We start from the raw sequence: 10734 nt of genomic DNA on the forward strand, positions 1-10734 counted from the left end.
TCCTTGACCTCAGAGATACCTACATGTCGAAGTGACTCGACTATTATGTCTTATTCTTTTTAGTAGGTGGTATAATATTGATAAAAAAGCAGCAAATATTTCGTATTTAAATTTTTAATTTATGCGTACACACATTTTGTGCTATAATTTATATTTCTTATTATTTATGCATATTCCTAAGACATATTTATGTATATGGCAAATCATTCAAAAAGCTTTATAATTAGACTTTGAAGTCAATTTACTCGAAGAGGTTTCTTCACAGTTCCTCTCCAAATCAAATGATATATATTGTAAATTCTTTAAATGTAATCAGACAAATAAATACACGTTGTTTTATGGGTTTTTTAGGGTATTTTGTATAGAAAATCATATAATTATGCCTACATTATTTTCAAAGTTTCCCAACACTAAAAAAAAAATCGATTGTTGAAGAGAGTTGATTTATCCAATGGAGAGGAGCATTGAACTCATCATTTCTTTTACTTATATACTAAATGGACAATTTAAAAGTGCATGTTATAGTTACAAAGATACCCGTACTGCACGATAAACCTTCCATCTGACGGTATATATGGCATTCATTCAATTTCACAAAAGAAGGTTCGTAATTTTTTGTATTTCTATATAAGGAGACACCTCAAAGTTGTGAGGATTCTTTGGAAGAAAAATGAAAGCAATTGCTTTTCTCCTCTTTTTCTCTTAATAAAAATTGTTTATCTTTTCGTTTTGTCTATTTTTTTATCCAAACAATATCAACATGTTCAGAGTTGAGACCCATAGATTGAATTTTGCTTGATTTTTCCCCCTCTCACTTCGAATACATTTGCTGTTTTCCAAGACGGGGAATTAATTGAATTAATTATTCAGTGTGTAAGAACCAATATCAACAAGTAGGAAGAGGGGGAATCCCATATTGTCTTTTATTATTCGTTGGTTAATGTCTTTTTGTAAAATTATATCTCGAATAAATATTAAAGGGGAAGAAAAGGAGTTATCCTCTTTGTTCCCCTTCAGATCTATCCCCATGACATGTTGAACAGAACATTATAACATTTACATATTCATATTTGGGTCACTCTTGGATCGGACCTCGAAAACACTACTACGAATGACAAACTAAATGTAATTTCGCTCTGAGGGAAAAAACCTTAATAATATATTTTTGTTTGTGTCTACTTAGTTGAACCTTTTCGATCAGATCAATTTCATGTTGTCAATATATATATATACATAGGTGTTGTAGCGTCGCTAGCTCCTTTTTGGGGGACTCTCCCCCAATCTATATATACATGTGGGCAAGTCTAATACTGAAAACTCTGAAATTTTTAAAAATAGTTAAATAATTCTGTAATTTTTAAAGTGGTCGACGAATTAATTTATTTAAAATGAAAGATTAGAGTCTTAGACACATGTCTATTCAATAGGGCCGCCCATGTTCTCCACTACCAACTCCAGCCTAGACCGGGGCATGCTGCATGACTTGGCGATGAAGCTCATGTCGAGGTTGGCTCAGGTATTCTTAAGGGCAGACTTCAGCTGATCCTTGGACTTGTACAATTTGTCCTTCAAGTATTGGCAGTACGTCTCGTAGTTAAGCCTCTCGTGGTCCTCCAAGAAGATGAAATCACATTTCTGACCGTCAGACGCAACAACGGCCAGGACCTGGAGGTTGGAGAAGTGCCGTTCCTTACCCACATTTACCACGTCATCATCCCTGGCACCGAGAGACTCTGACAGATAAAATCATCTCGCCAAGGCTGAAGGGCGTCTCATCACTGAACAAAAATACGACATCGGCTGGTTTTTTCTTAAGGCTGTTGAGAAGAATCTTTGACCTTGCGAGGCGTTTTTCCTTGTCTACAGGCTTGAGGGCTTGACGAGGGCTTCTTTTGTAGACCTTAAGGGCAAGATCTTTCTTAACTAGCCGGTCCATGGTCCTTCTGCTGACGTTGAACTCCCTGGAGAGGATGCTGACATTTACCATGCCTCTCTTGTCCTCAACAGACTTTTTCACGGCAGCAACCATTTCGTCCGACCTTCGAGGCCTTGACTTAGATCTTGTGGTCGCCTCAGGAGTCCCTTTGACTACCACGCTGTAAACAGCGGTGCAGCTGCAGTTCAGAGCCTTGGCAATTTCAGTGGGAGTTTTTCCCAGCGCGGAAAGTTCCAAAATTGCGACTCAACGTCTCTCCATATTATCGGCGGTTGTTTCACTGTTGCTATTTAGATTTTGCTGGAGTTTTATTTATAACTAGTCAAGACCCTTGCCTCGAAGTATAAACCAGTTTCAACTCAATAAAATCACGAATATGTGCATGGCGTAAAACTTAAAGGAACGTTCAGTTTTAGACGCGCACACCTGTATCAGTAATCAAATAACGGTATTTATAATTATTCCTTCTATCTAACAGCCAACACAATTTTTTTTAAATGAATTTTCTCCTAAACTTATAAATTAATTATAATAAAACAACCAATGCCAAATAAAAGCTGAATAAAAAAATATATTATTATTGAATATAATCGACTCTGGCGTCAATAACGGCCTCAATTCGACCTCGGAAACGCGAGCATGTCTTGATGACAGTCTCCTTTGGCAGATTTTAGACATCAGCGTGTACTTTGTGTTGCAAGAAAAGCTTTTGGTGGCCAGTTCAACTTTGCCCTACACCAAGAATTCTATGGGGCTTAAGTCCCTAAGTATGAACGCGGACTTCAAACGCTAGGTCCAATAAAGTCAAAAAATAATTGTGACAACCACGTCAACGTTTTCTTTGTAGTGGGAAATAGAGGAGAGTTGTAAATCACTTCAACGCACTTCCTACTAGCCTTTGTTTGTTTGTTGGTCACCAGGATTACGGCAAAATTTACAAATCGATTTTGATCCAACCAATCATTCAGACGGTTATTTTGGGATGATAGCTCTCCATTGCACTTTCACTGGATTTCATTTCATTATATAATTAATCTACAAATTATTACGAATATTATACGTCTATAGTTGTAGTAAAAGGCCATTAAATTTTGAGAGGTCAAAATCAAAGATCAAGGCAGCACAAAACGTTAAAAATACATAAACGGCAATCACTTTGGAAAATATTGAGTTACAGAGCTCTAATTGCTGTCAATAAGTAGGTTTAATCATGATCCTTAATAAAACACAAAATTTAAGGTCAAAACTAAAGGTCAAATTTAAAAGAAAAAAATCAAAATGGCATAATCGACCATCACTTTTGAGCACATTGAGATACATAGATAAAATCATGTCTTAAACTAAGAAATAGTGCTAACTCAACATACTGAAATCATCACTACAACAAAGGAATGAGGACATCATCTCTTGACCATATTGTTATTAGTATAAGTAAGTTTGGAATAAAATTCATATTTTTTTCTACTAAAGCTTTAAACGAAGTAGTACATCGAAGGCTAACGTCATTAATAGCGCGGAAAAAAATATCTTGGTCAAAATTTACTTTTTTTGTCTGCTAGAGGCATTATTATTTCAAGCATTTTGGAGAATCAGTTCCTGTTCTCTCATGAGTGAGTCAAGTATTGTACTGTTTCTACTTTTATTTACTTCATTATTCATATACTTTTAACTTGAACAATTATGGAGAAGGAATTATGATTCAAAATGATTTTCAAATACAGAATGGTCATTAGATTTCCAATTAGGAATATATTTTCAGATTTGATATTAATTTTTTTCTTCTTGTGAGTTCTTTATGATTTTTGGGAATGGGAAATTTAAAAAAGCTTTTAGAAATTTGACTCAGTTCTATTTTTGCATCCTCGGAGACGACCCATTATTTTGGAGTAATTTGTTTCAAATTTGCTTTATATAAAATATTTAAGACCAGAATAAAATATATAAGTATTATTACTCATTATGAGTAAGTTATTAATACTATGTACTAGGTACAATAAATGAATGAGTGACGTCATAGAAAAGCGACATCTTGCAAAAACATTATGACAAATATTGACTATTTCCTCAGGCTATCGTTGTTCGATGCATTTCTTGGTTTAATGCTTTATTGAAAATTAAAAGATCGGTCTGCAGCGGTTTCATATAAAAATTTGGTCTAGATCGGTCAAAAGGATAAATTCGGTCTAATTCTGTCCCAAAAATATCGGTCTAGACCAATTTTACAGATAAACTGTTTATAACATGACGTCATATGTTTCTTAAAGTACAATGACGTTATACAAAAGTTTAAAGAGATATAGCTCACATTAATTTTGATCCCGCCATTTTTTATATGTCTACAGTATTTGTTCTAGAACTTATCGTGTACTTTTGAGATTTTTTTGAAAAAAATAAATGACGGTTGATCTAGAAAAAAAAAAGTTTCTCATAATATACGAGACCGAAAAAAAAAATCCATAAATTCCATTAATTGAGACTAAAAAAAATCGATCCATACAGTGAGACCGAATCAAAATCATTCAACATAGTGAGATCGAAAAAATCGGTCCACAGTCTGGATCGAAAAATGGGTCTAGAAAAAATCACTTAAGACCGAACCGAAAAAAAAATTCGGTGCTCGACCAAGTCTCAGAAATAGTGATACCCTCTCCCTCCTTGGCCCGAGTAACACCGGGTAACCCTTTACTAGTAATACACATTAAAGTATCAATACAATATACATTAAATTTTATTAAATTCAACGTGTTCAACATCTCACATTTTTTGACAGAGAAGAAATTATCTTTTATTAAGAAAAAAATGACAATGGACGGAGGTTTGCGCTTTACCGAGTGCCCATTCTAGTTTGTAAATGTTTTCTTACATAAATATACGAAAAAAATAATTTGCTACTGTTTAGAATAAATAAAAAATGTTTTCATGAAGTTAGTCTGTACATAGAGAAACTAATGTAGATCAGATTAAATTCCTCAGCTCTGGAGGGCAAGTTTGATTTTTTCCTAATAAGTTGATTTTTTTATCATAAATCAAAATAGATCCCCGTGTCTCAAAGTTTTTTTTTAAAGTATGGGTTGTCGATTCGAAAATGCTATAAAAAAATTAAAAATCAAAAAAACGAATTATTGTACTACGTATATTAAATACGAATTAAAAAGGGGATTAGAAAGAGGATCAGCGAGTTAATATATCTTGAATCTTCATTATGGTGAAGAAGGAACATGGCAAGTTAGCAATGGCAATGACAACTAATAAGTCACAGGGTCAAACATTTATATAAAATTCCTTTATATTTACCAAAATCAGTATTTTCACAGCCTCAATTATATGTTGAATTTTCAAGGGTGTCAAAAGGGGTTGCAAATTTGATTATAATTACATCAAATGGAGAGAAACAGCTAAAAAAGGTTATATACTAGGAGGTTTTACAATAGAAATTTACCTATTATATAATTATAGTTTATAGTATATTGTTTTTAGTTTAGAATTTTAACTTAAATAAGCAAAATATAAATAAAATCTTCCATCGACTATCTTTAAGATAGCTTGTTCGTGCTAGTGTATTAATAAAATATATAATACAGGTACATCCTAGTACCTGTATTATAACTAATTCTGGAAATATATAAATGCGCCCTATGAACGAATGTCCGTATTAAACCAAGGAATACTTCTCTTGATTAAACGTATCCGCCTTAAGCCGGTTTCACAGTACTTAAAAAAGAAATAACGACAATGAATCAACATAAAAAAAAACAACATTATTTATGGATGAGGCAAATGAGTTGTAAATTGCTTCATTTTGGCATAAACATTCTGTATATGAAATATATTATTTATTTTTGAAGCAATATATGATGCGACATTTTATGTGTCTCAAAGGGAACGCAACTCACTAATGTTCCACCAGGCTTTGAATATAATTGAATCTATTTAGGGAATGAAGTTCAATACTCAGAAATTAAATAATAATGACAACTGCTAAAGAAAAAAAAATTCAATGTTCAGATTACCAATTAAAAAAAAAACAACGGACCATCTAAAAAATACATAGAATTTACATAACAGGTCATTACGTCATATTAAATAAAATTCTCAAGCTGATATTATTCTTACATTCTTGAGGAGAGAACATTAGTTAACTAATTAGCTAGTAATTGAGTAACTAGCTGTGAGTTTGCTAATGAAAAGGGAGATTAACAATGATGATTTCTTTAGAAGTTATCCTCTATATTATTAAGGCAACATTTGTCAGTAATTCAACTGAACGGGAACTCCCGTTAGTTATTAAAAAAAATGCTTAAAACAAAAATATCTTAGATTAAAACGAAGATATAGCGTCTATATTTATTTATTTAAAAAAAATAATTTCATGACTTTAATTCAAGTTTAATTTTTATGGCTAGGAAAATACAATGATCACTGGTGTTTTTAGCCTAGAACAAAGTAATTTCTGGCTTTCTTCTAAATTGGTATTTCTTATTAGTTCTTCTTCCATAACAAGGTACAAAACATAATAGTTAAAAATAAAATAGATACAAAGGACTCCAAAAGAATTATCCTTGACTTGAATTTTTGTGAACATCCGAAATACAGACCCATTCTCCTTCAAGGGACTCTTTCCATAGGGAAACCTTATTATTCCCACTTGAGACAGCGAGCAAATTTCCAGATATGGACCAACTTACATGCCACACAACATCGTCAAATGTGTGCATTGTTTTAGGAGTCCAAACACTTGACTCTTCAGAAGAAGATGTCCAAATGATAACTCTTCTATCCTGAGAGCATGATGCAATGACAGAGCGAGATAGTCCAAGTGATGGAGCCCAGGCCACGTCTCGTACCCAATCGGAATGGCCTTCAAGTATGGTTTCTTCTACATAGCGTGACTCCTCAGTTGAATATTTCCATGTTTTGATAAGATTATCACAACCCCCAGTTACAAAGCGGGTAGCATTATTAGGAGCCCATGACACGGCATTACATCCAATGTTGTGAGCATTATTGATCTGGAAAACAATAAAAATTGTAGTGATCTTCTCCTGGTTCATTTAATATAAAAAATACTTTCTCAGCTTCCCAAGAGGATGGAGATGATGGATTGGCAGTGATAATGGAGACAGACCCATCTGATGAACCACATACGAGTGATGGAGTATCCCGTGTACCTCCCCAGGAGACCGAGTTTACGGAGCTATCATGATTACAATATTCGTGAATCTTGGACCATGATCCAGATTCATCCTCTTTCCAAAGAATGACACGACGATCGTAGCTGCATGAGGCTATTACACTCCCTGTATGATGTTCGAGTTATTTTGAGATTCATGATTGAGCCTACATTGTAGAATTTATGAGTCGTATTCACAATAATGTTAAATAACTCTTTGAAATGATTGATAATGATTCGTCAGAGAATATCTCTGAAGGTCATACTTGATCTAAACGAGGCAATGGAATTACTCAAATGTTTCAACTGGTAAACTTGGGTCATCTCTATGATAATAAAGATCATATTAATATACCCGAATGTAAAAGACAGAGCTACAAAAATTAAAAATTAAAATGAACAAAAAAGCAAATCCCCAATTCGTTGAATGAAGCTCAATCACGAAGCTTGTCTCTAATTAATAACCTAAGGAAGGGGGTCCCCAGGCCACTTGCCAGACGGGTCCTTCGTGCCCTCTCAGATCTGCTAAATGCCCTCGCGTTTTTCCTTCTTGAACTTGAAAGATTCGAATCGTTCTATCAGAAGAGCAAGTGGCCAATCGCGTTCCATAGTAATCCATTTGGGCATCATGGACCATGTCCTCATGTCCCGTATCTACTGTACTCTGGACCGTCACCATATTCGAAAATGGAGCTTCCACACCTCGGAATTATGAGATTATTCCCAAAAAGTGTCTTATTATATTTGGCTGTAACGTGACACGGAACTCGTAAGTCAATCACTTGTCAATGATCAAAGTTAAAACTGTCCTGAAAAAAGAAGAAGAAGAACAGAGGAAGAGAGAGAGAGAGAAAGAAAAGAGTCCACAACTAGCGACACCTTTCAATAAAGGATGGTTCCTCCCTTCTGCTAATACCTAAGTTCATCAATATTTAGGAGGAAATAGATCAACGAACATTCATCATTTCAATTTCTTTATAATACTTTTATAAAATCTTTTGGAATAGGGATTTGGGATTCCCCTTTTTAGTTATTATAAAAGAAAAAGTGATGTAAATAAATATGTACATTTGAACAAGAGAGGTCGCTTCTTCAAATCATTCTTATGAAACTATTTATTCAAGTTCACAAATTGACGTGGACGGTGGAATAAGAAATTTCATGACGTCATTGCTCTACATCAGAAAATATGGAAAAGCAGTGTTGTAATAAAATAGTTGTATATCAAACAACAATCTATATGATAGTCAGGAGAATTGCCTTATTTTGTTCACAATATGTACAATTATTTTTAATATTATGTCACAATGATGACTCATAAGAGTTGGATTGATCCATTTATATGTTATGCTATGTTAAAAATAAAATATAATACTTTATTTCAGTTGGTAGCCATGTGCTGAAATCCCCGCCAAAATATTGACACATTCTATTATTATTCATTCTTCTTTCGCTTCTCAAATAAATGTCAAATATATTTAATACTGAGATTTTCTAGGCGCAGAAAAGTAAATTTTTTATTATAATTTTCCTCCTCACGGCACAAGTACTAGGTACTGTACTGCCCGGCAATTCCCTTCCAATATAAATTATAAATATTTGATATTGAGCCACTGATTCAGTGAGTGACTCAATTCCTGCCTTTCTCCCATACCTCCGTCTTCATTCTGCTCCACAACGAAAAATGCCTTTAAAATTCAGCCATGCACAAGTACAAGCTCATCTCAAGGAGTTGGGCTATCCAGACATATCCGAGAGTCAACTCAGAGAATTTGTGAGAGATTTGAAGAAACTTATTCGTCACGAAGAGAAAAGAGAGGTTCTGAGGTAGAGCCAGACGCCCATTGCACCACAACTCAGGCTTAGGTTATGTCGTAATTAATCATTATTGTCTATTTCTGATTGCAGGAGAGAGGCACCTGTTCCATCCTTCGATGAACCCGATGTTTGCATTCGTATTGAAGAAGACTCTGGAATCGGCGAAGAGGAAGGAAAGCCTCAAATTCACTCCTCCTTGCCCAATCAGCCCACTACATCCTTTATTCGGCCACGACTAGTAGAGCCTCAGAAGAAAACAGATCCCATCAAATTGTATAATGAATATAAAGCCTACTGGGACTCTATTAATTTCCCTGGAGATGATTCCTCAAAGTCTCTTCGATGGGTCATTCGTGAAAGAATGATGGGACCTAATTAGTAGAAATTAACCTCATATTTTAAAAAACCAAAAAACTCTTCATCACCGATATTGTGTTCATTTTACTGCATTTATTATACATATGTTAGACAAATCCATAGGTTTTTATTGTAGCATAATTAGTTATAAGGAGTTCACTTAATTCTATTTGTTCATTCCATGTGACTCTTAGTCAATCTTGTTCACAAAACTTTAAATACATGAACTTTCTAGCAATTTATACACATTTAAAAAATATATTTCCTAGAAGCACAATTCAATTTTCAGATCCCGAGTCTCTGATATGCTGAGTGAGTCTGAGGATGTTCTCTTTCAAGAAACTGAGCAAATAGTTCCTCAAGAACCAATTTTGTCTTCAGAAACACAATTCATCCTTCCAACGGAGCAAGAGGAAGAAGAAGCAATAGACCTTCTTCACGGAGAAACTGAGGAATTAATTGAGGAAGATAGTAATTTTATGGATTCGGAGACAGTGTCGCAAAGTATTTTGCAAGAGCAGCCTGAGGTCCATTGTTTGTCTGATACGGAAGAATTAGGTGAGTGGTATTCATCTCTTTACATTAAAATAACCCTTAGACTGAATTTATTTTTTAAAGAAAAAGAAGATAAATTATATCGTTTGCCATTGGGAAGAATTAAGAATATTATGAAATGTGATCCTGAATTGAATCTTGCATCTGCGGACAGTGTTTTCCTTGTTACTAAGGCCACTGAGCTATTTATTCAAAATCTTGCTGAAGAGTGTTACCTATATACAAAATCTTCCAAGAAAAAGACAATTACTAAAAAGGACTTTGACAAAGCTCTCGACAACGCAACACCATTAGCATTCCTTGAAGGCACATTAGAAGAGTAACATACCATTGCTTTTACTTTTTTTTAAATGTCCAACTTTTACTATCATAAATTATCATCTGATACCTTCCTCAAGGTTTCTTCTCTTGAGGAGAATAACACTCTACAATTTATTGTCTACTCTAATGGCAAATATTATATGGGCACCACTCAAGTCGACTCATCCAAAGACTGGCCATCTAGTCTATTTGACAAGGTTACATTTGATAACTACGTACTCACTGTAAACGACGTAGCCATTGAGTTATCTCTAGTAGAGGGACTCTCAGAAAAAAATGACTTTATGTCAGGGATTGTTCGAAAAATAGTATCCCTCAAAAAGGAAGTGAGTGAGAATCAAGATAAGTTGTCAAAGTTGAATAGTCAACTGAATAAGGATAAATTGAGTCTGAACTCCATGAAAGATGATAAATTGATGAAAGAAAAGGAGTTCTATGAAACTGTTTTGCCCATTATTCAATCTAAAGAGGACAAAAATAAATCGTTGATCCGCCAATTAAATAGGATGCCCAAATAACTTCATAATTTGTTTTATTTGCTGATTTTTTTTAAATATATCCTTTTGATTTTTATAAA

At 34.1% G+C, this 10734-nt stretch overlaps 3 protein-coding genes across 3 annotated transcripts; 2 read left to right on the forward strand and 1 right to left on the reverse strand.

Moving 5' to 3' along the window:
• Positions 1-6249: 6249 nt before the first annotated feature.
• Sec13 (secretory 13) lies at positions 6250-8557 on the reverse strand. The gene is made up of 3 exons (XM_040722417.2): positions 7572-8557; positions 7004-7233; positions 6250-6945 (listed from the first exon to the last, which is right to left on the reverse strand). Exons 1-3 carry the CDS (start codon positions 7783-7785, stop codon positions 6490-6492), a joined length of 900 nt encoding a protein of 299 aa, XP_040578351.1. The 5' UTR covers positions 7786-8557; the 3' UTR covers positions 6250-6489.
• Positions 8558-8790: 233 nt separating this feature from the next.
• Positions 8791-9839, forward strand: Hyls1 (Hyls1 centriolar and ciliogenesis associated). The gene is made up of 2 exons (XM_040722441.2): positions 8791-8933; positions 9015-9839. Exons 1-2 carry the CDS (start codon positions 8791-8793, stop codon positions 9301-9303), a joined length of 432 nt encoding a protein of 143 aa, XP_040578375.1. The 3' UTR covers positions 9304-9839.
• LOC121127050 (uncharacterized) lies at positions 9286-10734 on the forward strand. The gene is made up of 2 exons (XM_040722433.2): positions 9286-9839; positions 9900-10734. The coding sequence occupies exons 1-2, from the start codon at positions 9587-9589 to the stop codon at positions 10157-10159; spliced, it is 513 nt and encodes a 170-aa protein (XP_040578367.1). The 5' UTR covers positions 9286-9586; the 3' UTR covers positions 10160-10734.

The sequence above is a fragment of the Lepeophtheirus salmonis genome, chromosome 1 (genome assembly GCF_016086655.4).
Source record: "Lepeophtheirus salmonis chromosome 1, UVic_Lsal_1.4, whole genome shotgun sequence".
Classification (NCBI taxonomy): Eukaryota; Metazoa; Arthropoda; class Copepoda; order Siphonostomatoida; family Caligidae; genus Lepeophtheirus; species Lepeophtheirus salmonis.

Bases quoted from the DNA above. Each gene is read 5' to 3' on its own strand.
- Hyls1 (XM_040722441.2), top strand. From the start codon at position 8,791: ATGCCTTTAAAATTCAGCCATGCACAAGTACAAGCTCATCTCAAGGAG. The intron at 8,934-9,014 runs GTAGAGCCAGAC...TTCTGATTGCAG, and splicing joins GAGAAAAGAGAGGTTCTGAG to GAGAGAGGCACCTGTTCCAT.
- Sec13 (XM_040722417.2), bottom strand. From the start codon at position 7,785: ATGGTGACGGTCCAGAGTACAGTAGATACGGGACATGAGGACATGGTC. The intron at 7,234-7,571 runs GTTATTAATTAG...AACATCATACAG, and splicing joins CTGGGGACCCCCTTCCTTAG to GGAGTGTAATAGCCTCATGC. The intron at 6,946-7,003 runs GTATTTTTTATA...ATTGTTTTCCAG, and splicing joins CCTCTTGGGAAGCTGAGAAA to ATCAATAATGCTCACAACAT.
- LOC121127050 (XM_040722433.2), top strand. From the start codon at position 9,587: ATGCTGAGTGAGTCTGAGGATGTTCTCTTTCAAGAAACTGAGCAAATA. The intron at 9,840-9,899 runs GTGAGTGGTATT...TATTTTTTAAAG, and splicing joins GTCTGATACGGAAGAATTAG to AAAAAGAAGATAAATTATAT.